Below are 16742 nucleotides of genomic sequence, written 5' to 3'. Positions count from 1 at the left end.
AATGGTGGGTAGAGTTATGACTCAAGTTCATTAAATGCATATTAATGCTAGTTAAGATATTTTGGTCCCTGAAATGTTATGGGGTGGTGGTGGTTTTTGTTTTGCCTTTTTTTTCCTCTCTCAGTTATCAGAACATACTTGCATTTCTGCTGCTCCAGTCCAGCATGTTGTTACAAATATGTCTTCACTACCATTTGAATGCATAACTGAAACTGAACTAAAGCAGGCTCATATTCTCTTCTGCTGCCTTTGCTATGGAAAAGTGCTTTCCTGAATAAAAGTAATTTTATTGCTGTTGTACTTATCTGAAAATACTGACATCATGTATTTCAGTCTCCCCAGAAACTTCAAATAGAATGGATTCAATTTTTCACTTTTTTTTTTTTTTGGACACGTGTTAAATTGACTGACAAAGATGGTTAGTTATCCCATATGAAATAATCAACATTAAAACGCTACATAATAAAATTTATATTCAATTATACCTGTGCAGTTTCCACTTTCAGCTTGTCAATATTAAGAGTGTTTCTCTGTAATCCACTGGCAACTACAGACAGAAGTTGTTTCAAAGCTTTAATGTCTTCTTGTACTTTAAGCATTGCTTTAGAGGACATTCTACTAATTTCTTCCTGAACTTGTTTTTGTTCTTTGACAAATTTCCTGGGGAAATGAAAAAGAACAGGGTGAAGAGGAATAAAAACCAAAGTATTCAAGCTGAAATACTGAAGTATTTACTTTTGGGGTACATTATTTTAATAGTTATTTTAATAATTTTTCCAAAATCAAGTACTGACCAGTGAAGTTACAGCATAGCATAGTATTATCTTAACTCCTAGCATGCCAGTACTGTAAAAACCAAAAAGCAAAACAACAACAAAAAACATGCCAAAAAACCACAAACAAAACAAGACAGAAAATCCCAAAACAAAACACCAAAAACCCACAACCCAAACCAACACCAAAACTCCTAAACTTCAATAGCAAGTGTTTAAACATGTTATGCTGAACCCTGACAAGCTAAGCTACATATCAATTATTTTATATATACGTATTATAATATATAGTATCTGTGTAAATGTGATGTGTACTTCACACTCACAAAGACAGTGACATACAGCCTCCTTGACTTGTCTACAACCCGGCTCCTTCCTGTTTGAGGAAAGGCTCTTTTGCAGTTCTATTCCATATGAGATCCACATTGCACATGCAATTCAGACATAACCTTCAATACTTACTATGCATGTGCAACAGGCTTAACACTCCCAGAGAGAGACAGATCAGATTGTAAGAGCATATTTGGTGGGCACACCCATTTGTGTAAATGCATGGAAAAGCGAGGCTGAAAAAAATAAAACAGCCCAAGACTTCAGCTATCTGCCTACTCTGTTCCCAGGGTTAACCTGCAGAAAGGCCTCGGGCTAGTAAGTTATCCTGCATGCAGCCTGCAGCAGGGTGTTTTGGCACAGAGCATTGACAGCATACAATACTTTAGCTATTAAACTATTATAAGTAAAAACCACTACTTACTGTAGATTTTCTACATCTTGACATATTACAGGAGGTAGATTTTCATCCTTTAGTGCTTTGCTATCTCTAAAAGAGACAATGCACGTTTAGATGGTGCTTTAATACTGCCAAACATTTTTGCATAACTTCTAAATATCATTAAAGCATTCAAGTGACTGATTAAACAGTTTTGCACCTGTTCCATATATGCCACAACTAGGAACAGTCAGTCTCTAGCAGATGCCAGATAAGCTGTAGGTATTGCATTTGATGGGAAAATTGCAATATATAAAATGATGAACCATAACTACTAAATGGTCCATACTGCAAAAGTTGGTTATTTACATTTTTGCCTTTTTCAAGATCGAAGTTGTACAAAAGCCAACATATTTAGTTCAGCTGTTTTCTAATAAGACATGGAATCCAAAGAAAATCTGAATACTTACTCTGGTCTTGTTCCTGTTTTGTCACCTAGAAAATAAAAACTGCAGGTCAGAAATGAAACTTTGGAGAACAAACAAAACAACCTTAGTGAGATTTTAAGAAAGAGCTCATGATTACAATATGTTCCATTTCTCTTGATAAGAGAAACAGACAAAGCTAGCCATAAAAGAAAGGTGATTTTAATTTAATCCCACTTCACAGATAAGTATCTTTCCAGGAACAATAGTTCAACAGTGGTGCTGACTTCTAGGCACACAAAGTAATGCAAAACATCTTGTGTCACTCGACAAGTCACTGTGAATGCATAAACAACTACAGTTGCATAAGAAATCTGTTCCTCTTATGCAACCACAACTCACTCAGACTTGCACTTACAAAACGCTCAAGTGTTTAAATTCAGTAATAGCAGTCTTCTCTCAAGTAGGAAGGTAATGAAGGTTTGCCCATTAGACTTCCCTAAGAATTCTGCTATTGCATTAAGTTCAGTAATGAATGAGGTTTTACAGAACTGAAGTTGGTACTGCTAACCTACCACCTACACACTCCAAACTACGCCTCTGAGTAACAGAATGGAGCTGAAAACAATATGATGCATAACACATCCCATACTACAGCAGTCTGCTAAGGAGAATACTCACTCAGCCTAAGTGAGCCTCATCTTCTTCACCTGGACGGAATTAACATCCTCACCTTCCTCTCAGTGCCATCAGGACACAAAGCAGCAATGTAGCTAAAGCTAGTGCCACAAACATTTTAAGCTGCACAAGCCAGTGCTCATGCCAGAAGAAGCTACTTCTTTTAGAAGCGACATCTACTTAAATTGTCTGCAGACTGTCACCCAGTACCAGGACACTTCAGAAACCTGGAGTCTCAAACCATTCCCTATGCCTTTTGCTAAGGGAAAAAAAAAAAAAAAAAAAAATCTACAGAAAATCAGGGTGAGGGGAGAAAAAAGGCAAGCATACACCCCAGAATTCAGGACTCCTTTCTCTGCTAATAACACAAAAATTAGACAGAAAACTAAGTATACCTTTGCTTTCTCTCTCTAGTCACTTTTGTAAGTATTGTTCTGGGGCACAAAAAAAGTAAAGGATAAATATTTAAAATCAGATTTTGCTATTTTGTGGACAAATGCTTCTGTTTTTACATTCTTTTTAGTAATACACGAGAAAAATAAGTATAAGAACCGTTTATTTTCCTGCAGACATATTTCAAAGAAATACTAGACAGACAGTCTTCAGTAGGAAAAGCTTTTTATAACCAATTCCAGAAGGGAGAACAAAGGTGATAGTTCCTGTCCTGAGATTCCTAGTGCACTTTTCCTTGGTAGCCACACCTCCTCCTTCCTTAAGGAAAGAAACAAAACAGAAACCTCAAAACAATAAAGCCACCACTCTTTACCTTAACACAGTTCCTCATACAGTAGTACAAACAATTGTACTGACAAAACTGAGTAGCAGCACACAGGTAGGGATATTTGTCAGGACTGCTTAAGCTAGCACCACCCCTTATGGGAGACACTCCCAAAGTAAAACTTAAATTTAAAAAAAGAAAAAAGAAAACTCAAAAGACAGTCTACTTCAACATTCCGCACTGCTTAACTAAGGGACCTCTGCTTATTATCTTGACAGCAACAGACCCATGCACCCAGTTCCACTATGCAACATATGGGGAATTCAGGTACGCATTCAAGTTTCCACCCTAAGAGCTGGGCAAAACAATGCTGGGAGATGTTAGACTTAAATAGATTGATTCTGTGGTACTCTTTTTAAGATATTTGTATATTATGGAAACATTCTGATATTCTAGTATTATAGTAACAGAAATCCCATAAGAACCTAGGAATCAGAGCTTTTTCATCACTCCCAGTTTCAATAATAAGCTCCAAAAACAATCAACATCATGCAGAGCACTCCAGTTCGGACAATTAATATGTCATCTCTTCTACAAGTACAAAAAACTATGTCTCCACAATGTATGTTACTCTGTAAAGATGGTTTCATGGAGTTTCTGTATTTTTTTTCTCTTCTAGCTACTGGTACACCTAATTTAAAATGTAGCTGCTGAAAGGAATCAAGAGATTAAATTAACAGTATTGATTCCCCAGAGAAAATGCACATTTTATAATCAACTTTAGTTAAGCTTACTCTGAAAGTACAAAGGCAAGACCACACAATAGATGTCCATGTGTCAACGCTCAATATTCTGCTACTTAAGTACTTTAAAGCTACCACAGAGGTAAAATTTTACAACTGGTTTTAACAACCTGATAGAATGTATCAGATAAAACCACACACCACAGGAAAACACAGCTTTGAAGAATAACAGCTAAAAATATGACATTTTACTATGCAGGTTTTCCAGAAAAAAAACCCAAACCAAACAAAGTTTAAGATCTTTTACAGTTAGAGAAAGATGACTTCAAATGAGTACTTTTTGTATTTGCAATGCCTTACATAGCTCTGCTCCCCCCTCCTCTAGTGGTTATTTGACATATAGCTGTTCAGAAATTTGTAATGGCCTTTAGCAAACAGGAGGATTTAGATCCTGGTTCACAAGTATGATATTGGCTTATACTTATTTTAAATAAACAAATTTAAATTGCATTGCATTTGCAAACAAAATAATAATCTTCTATACAAGCACAATATCTAAGAATGAAGTTAACCAAAATGCCCTGGCAGGGGGAATTAGAGTTGTTAGCTTTAATTCTACACTCCTAACACAAGGGAACAGTGTCATTGCTGTAGTGCTCTGATAATTTTCTCAAAAAAAAAAAAATTACAAATGTTTTAAAAACAAACTTACTCTTTTTGTCTGAAGAGCTACTGAAATCAATGCCACCAAGACCTTCATTTGCAGTAGTTGAAGGAGTTGCAGTTGTCCCCAGAGTCAAACTCAAAGCATTCTGCCCAAGTCCTACAAGAAATCCAAACAGAATTTCTGCACTTAAAACATTGAAAATTACAACTTGTTTGCAATTTCAGGGTCCTTTTACTACATTTGGATTTTTAAAAATATACAAAATAAACAGAACAACACAGATTGCATTAAGTTTTATACAACTGTATGCAAGTCTTTTCATGTAATTTCTTCAGATTATGAGGTAGCTAATTAGATCGCTAACATCTTCAGCATCTTAAGTATCTTTCTGTTTCTTTTATAGTTTAAGAGCAGTGTTACCAAGACTACACCACAGCGTAACAAATTTTTCCTCTAGAGCTGAAAGACAGTAGGCTGTAAAAAAACAAAACTAATGGTTAAGGATTTTATTCAGACGGAAAGCTGCCCAAATAAGATTTCAACTTCTCCGCAACTGAAGGAGATAAGTGTTCTCTCCCATTTATGATGAATGTGCTTGCGTCAATTATTGCAAAGTTTCCAGATTTCATTTTTATTGTCCATGGATTTCAACACTATTCTTAACAGTAACACTTAAAAATTACACTTTCACAGCATGAAATTTTATATAAACTAAATATTACATTATGAATGTATAAAATCACACATTAAATTTCAACATTTTAAGCCACAAGGGGGGGAAATACTAAAATAACCTTTACCTGTTGCTGCTGTGCTTGTATTCTGGAATAGTGAACCTCCTAAACCTGCTAAGGCTCCTCCTAAGGAAAGGCCTGTGGAGGCAGTTGTAGTTGCAGCAGTTGTACCACCGAGATTTAAGGTAAAGCCAGTAGTTCCTGCAGAAAAAGAAAACCAGCTTCATGCAGCACTCCATCCAAATATATCCATAGACCATCTGAAATAACAGAAAGGTCTGAACAGCATCTTCATCAGAATCAGATAATAAATTAAATTGTTCTTATTTCCTGCAGATCTTCCAATGCCATAGAGACTTTTGACTCATACATTATTTTGTTCTACAATATCATAATCTTGATCAGTCCATATTTACCTGCAACTAAAGAAAATCTGAGTCTCACAGAATACTAGAGAATCTATGACTTTGCACAGAATTTATTTTACAGCATAATGAATCTAACAAGTGCTAGTGACTTTTTATATTAAAAAGTTCAAAAGTTAATGTTTTATGTGAAACAAATTATTTTACACAAGACACATGATACAAGAAAATTTCATGGGTAGTTTGAGCTGCCTTCTGGAATCAAGCATCCCACGTTTTGGTAGGGTAGGGAAGAACTGAGCACAGGAAGACCACAGGAATAAAGAGACAGTGCAGAGAGCAGAGATAGCTGTGCTCAAGCACAGATTCCTATGAAAAATGAACTGCAGTTTTAGTTATCATCATGCACAACATAGTTTAGGTGAGTTAAATATGATGGCAGGTGTGTGCCACTATGAGAACTACACTGGAAAAATCTTGTTTCCACTACTAGTTATCCATTTCAGGTCATATACAAATGGCAGACATTTTCCAAACTTTTCAGCTGCTCAAGTAGGAAGCTTTCAACCTTCAGTGGGGTTAACAATAACAAAAATAATGACTTTACATGATGGATCAGTTCTTGCTACACTCCTGCTGACTTAGGTTATATGCTGCCTGTATCACGTGGTATACTGCCCTCTATATAAACATAAATCTATCTGTATTAGGGTACCCACATTTAGAACTAGTGAAGTCCAATCAACCTTCTTAATAAAGGATCAGAAAATTACACAAATACAAGAAAATTAGGGCATAGAACTGTTTTACCATAAAGTTTTTTTTCAAAATAAACCAACACAAACTCCAAATCACCTGAACATTTTCCTACCTGCTGCAGGAGTCGATGTAAGAGCAGATGATAACGACAGGCCACTGGCCGAGGTAGAAGTAACAGGCAAAGCAAATGGTGTGGCTGAACCTGCAGGTTTGTTGAAACCCAAACTAAAGCCTGTGGTAGCTGCTGATGTGGTGGCAGGCGTGCCTGAAAGAAACCCAAAACCGATTCTCTCTCTTAGAACATTCTCTTTGAGAATAAATGCTCAGTTCACCTTATCTTCTGAACTATTCCAAATTAACCATCACGAGCACCAAGGCATGCAAGATCATTTGCACTAAGTAAAATATCCCCATAGCACCCTTCAGCTAAATTTCAAAGGTTTACATTAATTGCACAGGCATTTTTGCTCCAGAATTCCTAATGATCCAAAGGGCTTTAATCATGGACTGGTGATTACATCTCATGGTAATCTAAAAAAAAAAACCTGTAAAAATAAGAGCTGCCACCAAGAGCATCTAACAGAAGCAAAAAAGTATTGATAGATGGAGCTGTAAACAGTATCAGCCAAAATACAGACTAAAAATTCTCAATCGCGTGTGCATACCAAAATGAATCCGCATATCCTTTAGATTTCTAAACATGAAAACCATGCTGAGATGTTATTCCCTCAAACTTCGCTGTTGAACGCTTTTGAAGTAAACCAAATAAAGCTTCTACTTCTTGCTGTTTTCATGGTAAGAATACATTTTACATTCTAGAATCCATATCCTAAAGTAAAGGAGGAGTGTGCACGTACATACACAAACCACAACAGCAAGTATAAGAAACACATACTTAGTGTCCTCAGTAATTGCTGTGTGTGTTTTGGATGACATTATTTCATTCAGTTACTGAAAAGAACTAATGTCCATCTGCAAAGTACAAACTGCCACGTATGATTATGCATTACAGTCTGTTATCTGCTGTTCCTCCCTTCTGACCAGTTCATTTACTTCTTTATCCAACACCATTTTCCCCTTATTCATTCACAGCATGGCTTCCTAAGTTCTTGGACTGCAGGTCTGAGCACTACCCTCACCCCTAACATTTGTGTTACTTGAGCTCAGTTTCTCCGCAGACGGGTGTTTAAAATGAAAACTCACCACATATTCCCATATATTCCTGAAAAATATTCACTAGGGGTGCATCAGATAAACAAAAGCAAAATATTCCTAATGTCCTTCCCCAGTTCAACCTTCTTTATTCTTCTAAGAGAGGTAATTATGCCTTTATAACATTACAATCCAAATTAGGTCCTTACCTAGTGTTAGTCCTGTAGCAATAGTTGTTGCTGTTCCTGCTTTAAGAATACAAACAGAATCAGAATAGTGATTTAAGACCACAAAACACTGATAATACTACTACATTATGAAACTACTATGCAAGTTTTTTCTTTGGTATGTTTAAAGTAAAACATCAGAGAAAACAGTATTTGTAAGCACCAGCAGCACAAATCAAAGCATAACTGACTTAAAAAGAATAAATTTTCAATAAGAAACTGCTAATAGTGAAGCTGATGTTAACATAGCAGTTTAGCAAATTGTTTGAAATTTCAAATAAAAGGGCAAACAAAAATATGGAAACTAGTAATTCCATCAAGCATTTTTTCAGCCATATGGCAGTACATCATATTAGCATGTAAAACAGCAGATTTACAGTATAACTAAGAGGACTGTAAGGTCCAAAATATTTGCGAAATCCTTTGTCTTGGTTTACAGTTTCTGCCCCACTGGTAATGTAAAGAGATTATTTTCAACACAATGCTAGGTCATTTCACATTTTAAAAAAGCATCTGTTAAGATCAAAAGAATCATTGAGAGCTCAAAGAAAATTACCCAAATGTAGCTGAACACAGTAATGTGGGCTTTCAAGTCTACTGTCAAATTTATTTCTAGTAGATTGGTTCTCAGAACTTCGCCTACCTACTCATAGAAGTGTACAAGAAAAAAAAAAAAAGACCTTTTTGCCTAACAATAATGGAGTAATTAAAAACCATTAGGTTATGTCCACATGATAGCTGAAGAAAAAAAATACCTCCAGTCAGAAAAGTTTTATTCTTTTGCTCTCCAATACTTCTATAAGAATCTGAATTAGACACCTGAAAATACAAATTTCCTCATTGTCCTGGTTTTGTTAAAAAACAAGTTTCTCTATTAGTGAATTTGCCTGTCAGCTGAAGCCTTCGTATTAGCTGCATTTTCCTGGAGAACCAGACACATGTTTTGGTAAACCTAGCAATGGAATGCAAACTTATTGATAAGCACGGATGGACATCTCGCGAGAGGGGCAACGAGAAACTGGTGACCAAGGAACTGACCAACTGTCTATAACGTTCCATTCACATGAATACTTCATATAAAAGTGGGAGATCACGAGGATCTCATGCCTTTTCCTTTTTCCTCATGGCTGACATTAGGAGAGGACCTTGCTGGTTGTCCCTGCGCACTGAGGCCTAGTGAGAGACTGAATCCAGCTCCGGTTGGCTACAGAGTCTAATCCAGGACTTTGGGTGCTGGCTCTGCGGTTGCTGGGACTTACAAGATTGGTTTTGTATATTTTGTATTATTTTCTCTATTCTTATTAGTAGCATTAGTAAAACATCTTTAATTTTTTCCAACTCTCTTCTCTCTGTCCTTCTTTACCTCCCAATCGCCTGCCCTTAGTGGGAAGGGGGGAGAGGGAGGGGCAAAAGGGGGAAGTCAGGGGGAGAGGAGGTTAACAATACATCTGCCAGGGTTTGATTGTCTCCCCACAATCTTTACCCTTGACAGATAATTGGCACCCAACATGGGGCACAAGAAGAAGGGGTAAATTTGAAGACTGGAAAAAATTAAAGATGTTTTACTAATGCTACTAATAAGAACAGAGAAAATAATACAAAATATACAAAACCAATCTTGTAAGTCCCAGCAACCGCAGAGCCAGCACCCAAAGTCCTGGATTAGACTCTGTAGCCAGCCGGAGCTGGATTCAGTCTCTCACTAGGCCTCAGTGCGCAGGGACAACCAGCAAGGTCCTCTCCTAATGTCAGCCATGAGGAAAAAGGAAAAGGCATGAGATCCTCGTGATCTCCCACTTTTATATGAAGTATTCATGTGAATGGAACGTTATAGACAGTTGGTCAGTTCCTTGGTCACCAGTTTCTCGTTGCCCCTCTCGCGAGATGTCCATCCGTGCTTATCAATAAGTTTGCATTCCATTGCTAGGTTTACCAAAACATGTGTCTGGTTCTCCAGGAAAATGCAGCTAATACGAAGGCTTTAGCTGACAGGCAAAATTCACTAAAAGAGAAACTTGTTTTTTAACAAAACCAGGACACTCGTATATATTGCTGACATTAGAAAACCTTAAACAACGAAACCAGAAATTATTACTATAGCAGGATTACAAATATCACATTACAAGTACTAATGATCTCCCAATGTTTTAAAATATTTCTCAGATCAAAATACATCACAATCTTAAATCATAACTTTGAGCATACTGAAGAGCTAGATTTCTAGAAAACTTCAGGATTCAAATTACATAAATATTTACATATAGGCCCAGATAGCCTATATGTGTTTCTGCAGCACTGATACTGCATAATTCTCAGTGAACGACCTTTTAAACTGTTCAATGAAGCCTTTTTACAATACTTAAGTAATATTCTGAGCTACAGAACAACTGCAAAAAAAGTAAGCACATTATGACTGTTTTTGTGTACAGATGACATTTCTTCACTGTTGATTCAAATTTATGCTGTACAAGATTTTTTTCTACCTGTACTGGTGCCTCCTAGTGTAAAGCCAGTTGTTGATTTTGATCCAAAAAGTCCACTCCCAAAGCCCACTGAAGGAGCTGATGTAGTTGCTGTAGCAGTAGAAGAGCCCAGAGTTCCAAAATTAAGTCCGCCTGTTGAGCTATTACAAAATAAGATTATTAGCAATAATAATTTTTCAAAGTAATCCACACCACCCATTATTTCAGTTTCTTTCCCACTCCACTGTTCATCTTCCTAAACCACACACAACGCAGCTGGACAAGAGAGAGTCCAAGCTCACTGCCATCAAAGAGCAAGCCTGTCTCCCCCTTTCCTTCCACAGCTCCATAACTCCTGCTGCTTCCCTCACACGAGCTCCAGCATTTCTTCATCTTGGTCAGCTGATACATCTTATTAGACCAGTGAGAAATCTGAACTTCTTGCCATTAAATCACCTCATTAATTCTGCCTAACTATTCTCCCTAACCTACTGAAATGGGAGAACAAGTACTAGAGGCAGCACAAAGATGACAACAAACCCACAAGAATACCTTTCCAAAGCAGGCTGCAAGCCCAGTTGGACACCTCTGACCAGAAACCTCCACCGATGTTACTTTATTTCATTCTAAAGTGATAAGCACAGACACACATGCATTCACATCAACAGTGCAACTTTGCCCTATCTTACCACTGAAAGACACTGATGAAGGAATTCATTTTCTAACCACAATGCTTTCATTCCTCACAGGTATAAATGATAGAGCACCCATGCCCACCAGACCCTCTCTTCTGACTGTATACTTGGCAGAAAGTTACACAAATAAACTTCCAGAGCTATTTTCACAGATTAAGGGGAGAGAGAGGAAGGAGAGAATCGGAGATCAGTCATCACCAGGAAAATTACGCCTTTTTATTTTTTTGGGGTAACTACAAATTTTAGGAGTTTCATGGCAAACTTCACATTTAGCAAAGAACACACTAACTTACTGTACAAAATCCGGGACAATAATCATTATCTCTAACAAAAAAAACCTACACGCACTAGCCGCTGGGTCAGTCTATGATTTTACAATCTTTGTTCTTAAACTGACAAAAGATGAGCAGAATCATTTATTTGTAGTAACTTCTGACTTCCATTTGTGAGCCTTTTCAAAAACTAGGTAAGTTTTCTCTAACTTACACAACATTTTGCATATGTACAACAGCAGCACTGAAACAAAATGCAATTTGGACTTCAGGGTACCAACTGTCAAGAAATATTTTATGTTTCAGGTGTTCAGTATTTTCTTTCTCTTTTTGTATGACAACAGTTCCTAAGCATTAACAAGTTAAACACAAAAATAAATCCTAAGGAAAAAAAAAAAAAAAAAGGCTGTACTTGGTTCTACGTTAAAAGTTTTCAAAATCTCTACAAACTGATCGTGGTAAGCCCAACAAAAGTTGGTTGCAAGTTCACAAGCTAGGTATGAGTTGTTCTTAAAATAGTAGTTCAGGAAGCAAACTGGCCAAGAAATTTAAATGGACACAGACCTGCTAGTTGTCCCAATTCACAGGAGCCAAAGCATTTCGGCTTTCCTCACTCACAATATTTCAAATATACCAAACTACATCACCATGATCTAACTGCCTGTAAAGTTCAACATACAATATGCTGTTTCTCTCACTTGTCAAGGGCTTACATTTCTCATCTTTTCCCAGTACAAAGATAATTACTCTGTAAAAATTCTTGTTTCAGCATTCCAGTAGAGGAAAGCTACGCTACCAAATATGTAATTCACCACTACAGGACAAAAACCCCCAAATAAAATGAAGGGGCATTTTATTTGTTTTTTTAACAGCAATAAACCAAAATGCAGAAATAAAGCAATGGCAGTGTCCTCACCAGCAGGAAAAAGCATGTCCTGGATAAAACAGGGAAAAAAAAAACACAAAACAAAACACAAACACAAAAACCACAACCAAAAAGCCAACACACTATAAAAACATTTAAATTCAACAGGAAGTTTTTACCAAGTACAGATCAACAAGACAAAAGAGCTTCCTTGTTTCAGTCAGTACATTTAGAAAAATGTATTAGAATAAGTAAGTATTTTTCTAAGTTTCACATTTTAACCGTAGGAAACCTGCATTAAACAGGCACGAAGCAAAATAAAGTTAAGTTCTTTACCAACTCCATATAAGCTTCACTATGAGGGAAAAGAAAAAACAGCCAAGCACACGTAACATAAGAACATCACCAATCTGTCGCGACCACAAAATTAAGAGTATTAGAAGAGACTCACAAAACTTGTCCCCTCTCCTGTGAGCTTCCAAAAAGCAATACTGTCATTTCATCCAGATATATTCTTTCAGATCCAGATGTTCCATTGCCTTCCCCTCACACTGCTAATTTCAGACAATTCTAACAGATAAGTATTTTCAAATATATCTGCTTCAGGTCAAATTCCCCTGAGTGGCTTGCCCTATCCACCTAGTTTACATTACAGTGATCATCAATTCTGCCTGAACAGATTTTGGAAAAACTCTGATACAAAGCACTGATACTCAATGGAGACATAATTGCAAGCAAGTCAGAAAAAACAACCTGTTAGTACCGTTGTGTGCAAAGGAAGAAAAAGGAGGGAACAACCAGCAACAAAACTTACCTATTATTCTGAGAAACCTAAATACTAACAATGCCTTTAGCACAGAGCCTGCTGTGTGTTGCATGCACAGCAAAGCACAGTGAAGTTCTCCTTTTACTCCAAGACACTATGAACCAAATGCAAGGTTATCTGTGTCAGAAAGGATAAAGCTGCTCCTAACTTCCCAAAAAACATTAAACATTTGGGCTCTGATGTCAATGAGCAGCATGCCACACACACAAGCTCAGTTTGACTACTGAAGTCTAGATATGCATGATTCACATTCTGCATTCAGAACATTAGAGATAACCGAAAGACACTCTGCTCCGACAAGGCCAAACTAAAGCAGAATTACAAAAGCACCTCTCTTCATTTTCAGCTGCTAAGCAGACTGATCCCTACGTCTATACCTACGAAACCGGTCGTGAAGCAGATGAGGCCAGGAGGGCACCGCCACGTCCCGCGCGCCGAGGCAGACGCGGTGCCGCCGGTTCATCCGCGCACCAAGGGCCTTTTCGGCCTAGAATGCCGGAGCTCCGGACCCGCCCGGGGCAGCAGGAGGCGCAGAAACGCGCAACCCCGGGGCTGCGCTTCCCCCACCGGGCCCTCACCTCCACACACGCGCGTGCCGCCCGGCCCTGCCCGCCCCGGCCAGGCCCGCGGAGCAACGGCGGTCTCGGCGGTGGGCCGGGCCGCGGGGCTCAGCCACCCCAGGTCGCGGGAGTCTGGGGGCGGGGGCCTGCAGTAGGACCGAGCAGGGATGGGGGGTACCGCGTTACCTCGGCGTGGCGGCTCCGAAGGAAAATCCCCCGCCCCCGCCTCCTCCTGCTCCGGCGGCGGCGGCCGCCGCAGAGCCCAGGGTCCCCGTGCCGAAGGAAAAGCCCGCAGACATCGCGGCAGCGGCGGGAACGGCCGGAGAGCGGGGCTGGAAGGCGGCAGCGGGGGCCGGGGAAGAGCGGCGGTCTCCTCAGGATCGGCGGGGGCGGCGGCCTCAGCGCCGCATCCCGCCCGGCAACAACTTCGAACCGAACGGCAGCAGCAAGCGCGCGAGCACCAGCCACGCTCCCTACGCGCGCCCGCCGCAGTGCACGACGGGATGGCGCCACAGCTACGTCACGCGCCGGACCTTAAAGCGACAGTAGCGCGCGAGGTGCGGCCTCATCCGGCCGGGGCTGCTGGTGCAAACGGCCGAGAGCGTCCGGAGCGGGGGTGGGGGGGCGGTCCCAGAGTTTAAAACGCGGAAGCACCCGCGCCTGAACCCGAGAGGAGGTCACGGGCACACAACGCGCGGGGGCTGTTCGGTGGCGCCCTTGCTGGCTTCTCGGCCGGGGCACAGCTGTGCAGGCAGAGCGGAGATAAGGGACAGGGTTTCCCAGCAGGGCGCCCGGGAGGGAAGCAGCCTCCCTCGAGCCGTGCGCCTGGCCGAGCGCTGGCCCGGCAGCCTTTCTGAAGGCTCTGCGGTGCCAAGCCGGCTGGTTCCAGTGCCCTCCTCGCTGCCTGCAGGGGCAGGACAGGTGGTGGTAGCGCAAAGGTCACCTCCAGGTGACAGGCAAGGAAGCAGGAAACCAGCTCAATATCCAACTCAGATTCCATGGAGACCCCAAAACTCAGTTTCAGGCTGAACCTGGGCTCTCAGCCAGCACAATGGCACATGGCTCGTGTCTGCCTCTCCAATGACCCATTGGTTCCTAGCGCTGTTGTACAAACCTGAATGTCACACACTCAATTATGAATTGCTGAGCATGTTTACCACACAAATTACTGCTCCTGTTTTCCCTACCGGGTGCTACTTCACATACACACACCACAGGGCACACATGAAGCTGTGGAAGTGGTTCCACTCCCTGCCCTCACTGGTCACTAGACCACGTCTCTCATTTAAAACCGGGAAACTTCAAGAAGCCACTGCTGAAATGCAGGATAGTTTCTCAGAGTATCCTACACACCACAATTGCTCAGGAGAAGGCATTACTAGACTTTTAAATCTACCTCATAGTCTAGATGACTCATAGTGCTATGAAAGGTTTTATACGATTACCTCTGGAGTTTCTCAAAACACTCCAAACAATGCAAAATCCTCTGCGTTCTGCTGCTCAGTGCTGTGACTGCTGAAGAGTACGGATGGTTGACAGATATTATCCGCTGAAAAGATAACATCTTTGAGATTAGTGATCTGTGACTGGATTGCTCTCCTTTATACAAGGCAGAGCTCCAGGCATATAGTTATATGTAATTTTTGATGTTTAGTCCATATTTACTTACATATTGCACACCCATGCCTATCTTTGAACATCTTAAAGACATGAAAGCCACAAAAGTGTGAAATGTTAAATGGAGTGACTTCCACAGTCATTTGTCAATTAATTATTCTGATCTGACAGGCCATGAAGTGACAAGATACATTGGCATAACAGGAAAATGGGACCTGTCAAGTAAAGGGTGATGCCTTTGTAGTATGATTTTAACAACTGGTGACAGTCTATTAATGTCACTGCTCAAAAACTTCAAGTTCAAGAGCATTAAATCTGTAGATTAGTACAAGAGGTAAATTAGTACAAGAGGTTTATTTTGTAAAAAAAAACCTGGCCTACTTGTTTCTAATTTAGATAATAATGAAAACAAGAAGACATACAGCCCATTCTGCAACCTTTAAGCTAAATTTTATGATGTCTCTTAACTACCATACAGCACACGCAAGATTTTTATGCACTGGCACCCACACAACTATGACACAGATGAGTCATTGCACTGTGCAGCTGTTACTTCATTCTTGTACAGCATAAAACTCTAAACTGCCCAAACACACTTTACCAGTTCTTACTTCAATAAGGCCTTTGACATAGTCTCCCAGAAGTTCCCCACGGAGATGCTGTTGATGTATAGGTTGGATGAGAGCAGTGATGTGGATTGAAGCCTGTCTGAATAGCCCACAGGGAGGTGATCCGTGGCACAAAGCCTAGCTGGAGGCCAGTAGGGAACCAGGGGTCAGTAGTGGGTCCAGTCCTGTTTAACATCTTCATTAATGACCTGGATGATGGGGCAGAGTGCACCCTCAGCACATTTGCTGAAGACACCCAACTGGGAGGAGTGGCTGGTATGCCAGAGGGTTGTGCTGCCATCTAGAAGGACCTCAACAAGCTGGAGGAATGGGCTGTCAGGAACCTCATGAAGTTCAACAAGGAAAAGTGCAAAGTCCTGCACCGGTGCAGAAACAACCCCAGGCACAGATATATGTTCAGGATCACCCAACAAGAAAGCAGCTTGTCCAAAAAGGACCTGGGGGTCCTGATAGATGCCAAGTTGAGCATCAGCCAGCAATGGACCCTTGATGCAAAGAAGGTGAATGGCATCCTGGGCTGCATCAGGCAGTATTGCCAGCAGGTCAAGGGAGGGGACCCTTCCCCCCTATTCAGCACTGATGAGGCCACACCTTTGCGTACTTGACTGGAGCACCTCTCCTCTGAAGAAAGGCTGAGAGAGCTGGGATTGTTCAGCCTAGAGAAGAAAAGGCTCAGGGGGAACTTGTCAATATATATAAATACCTGAGGGGAGAATGCAAAGAGGATGCAGCCAAAGTCTTTCCAGTAGTGCCCAGTGGCAGGACCAGAGGCCATCGGCACAAACTGAAACACAGGAAGCTCCACCTGAACATTGGGAAACTCCTACTGTAAGAGTAACCGAGCACTTAACAAGTTACCCAGAGAG

The 16742-nt window shown here is 40.5% G+C and overlaps 1 protein-coding gene across 4 annotated transcripts in view; it reads right to left on the bottom strand.

The window, feature by feature from the left end:
* NUP58 (nucleoporin 58) overlaps positions 1–14130 on the bottom strand; it is a 40959-nt gene extending 26829 nt beyond the window's left edge. For 2 of the 4 annotated variants that reach the window (XM_065830649.2, XM_071804338.1), the window contains exons 1-9: positions 13817–14130; positions 10434–10573; positions 7933–7971; positions 6684–6836; positions 5514–5648; positions 4759–4869; positions 1953–1977; positions 1528–1593; positions 486–660 (exon numbers count right to left, since the gene is read on the bottom strand). In XM_065830649.2, the coding sequence (XP_065686721.1) occupies positions 486–660; positions 1528–1593; positions 1953–1977; positions 4759–4869; positions 5514–5648; positions 6684–6836; positions 7933–7971; positions 10434–10573; positions 13817–13929 (957 nt within the window). In that variant the 5' untranslated portion in view covers positions 13930–14130. The remainder of the gene's footprint in view (positions 1–485; positions 661–1527; positions 1594–1952; positions 1978–4758; positions 4870–5513; positions 5649–6683; positions 6837–7932; positions 7972–10433; positions 10574–13816) is intronic. The other 2 variants (XM_065830657.2, XM_071804335.1) reach the window with 2 other exon arrangements.
* Positions 14131–16742: the final 2612 nt, after the last annotated feature.

Source organism: Patagioenas fasciata, chromosome 1, assembly GCF_037038585.1.
Source record: "Patagioenas fasciata isolate bPatFas1 chromosome 1, bPatFas1.hap1, whole genome shotgun sequence".
Classification (NCBI taxonomy): domain Eukaryota; kingdom Metazoa; phylum Chordata; class Aves; order Columbiformes; family Columbidae; genus Patagioenas; species Patagioenas fasciata.
The sequence above is the reverse complement of the archived record's forward strand: the minus strand, read 5'-3'. Positions and strand labels throughout refer to the sequence as shown.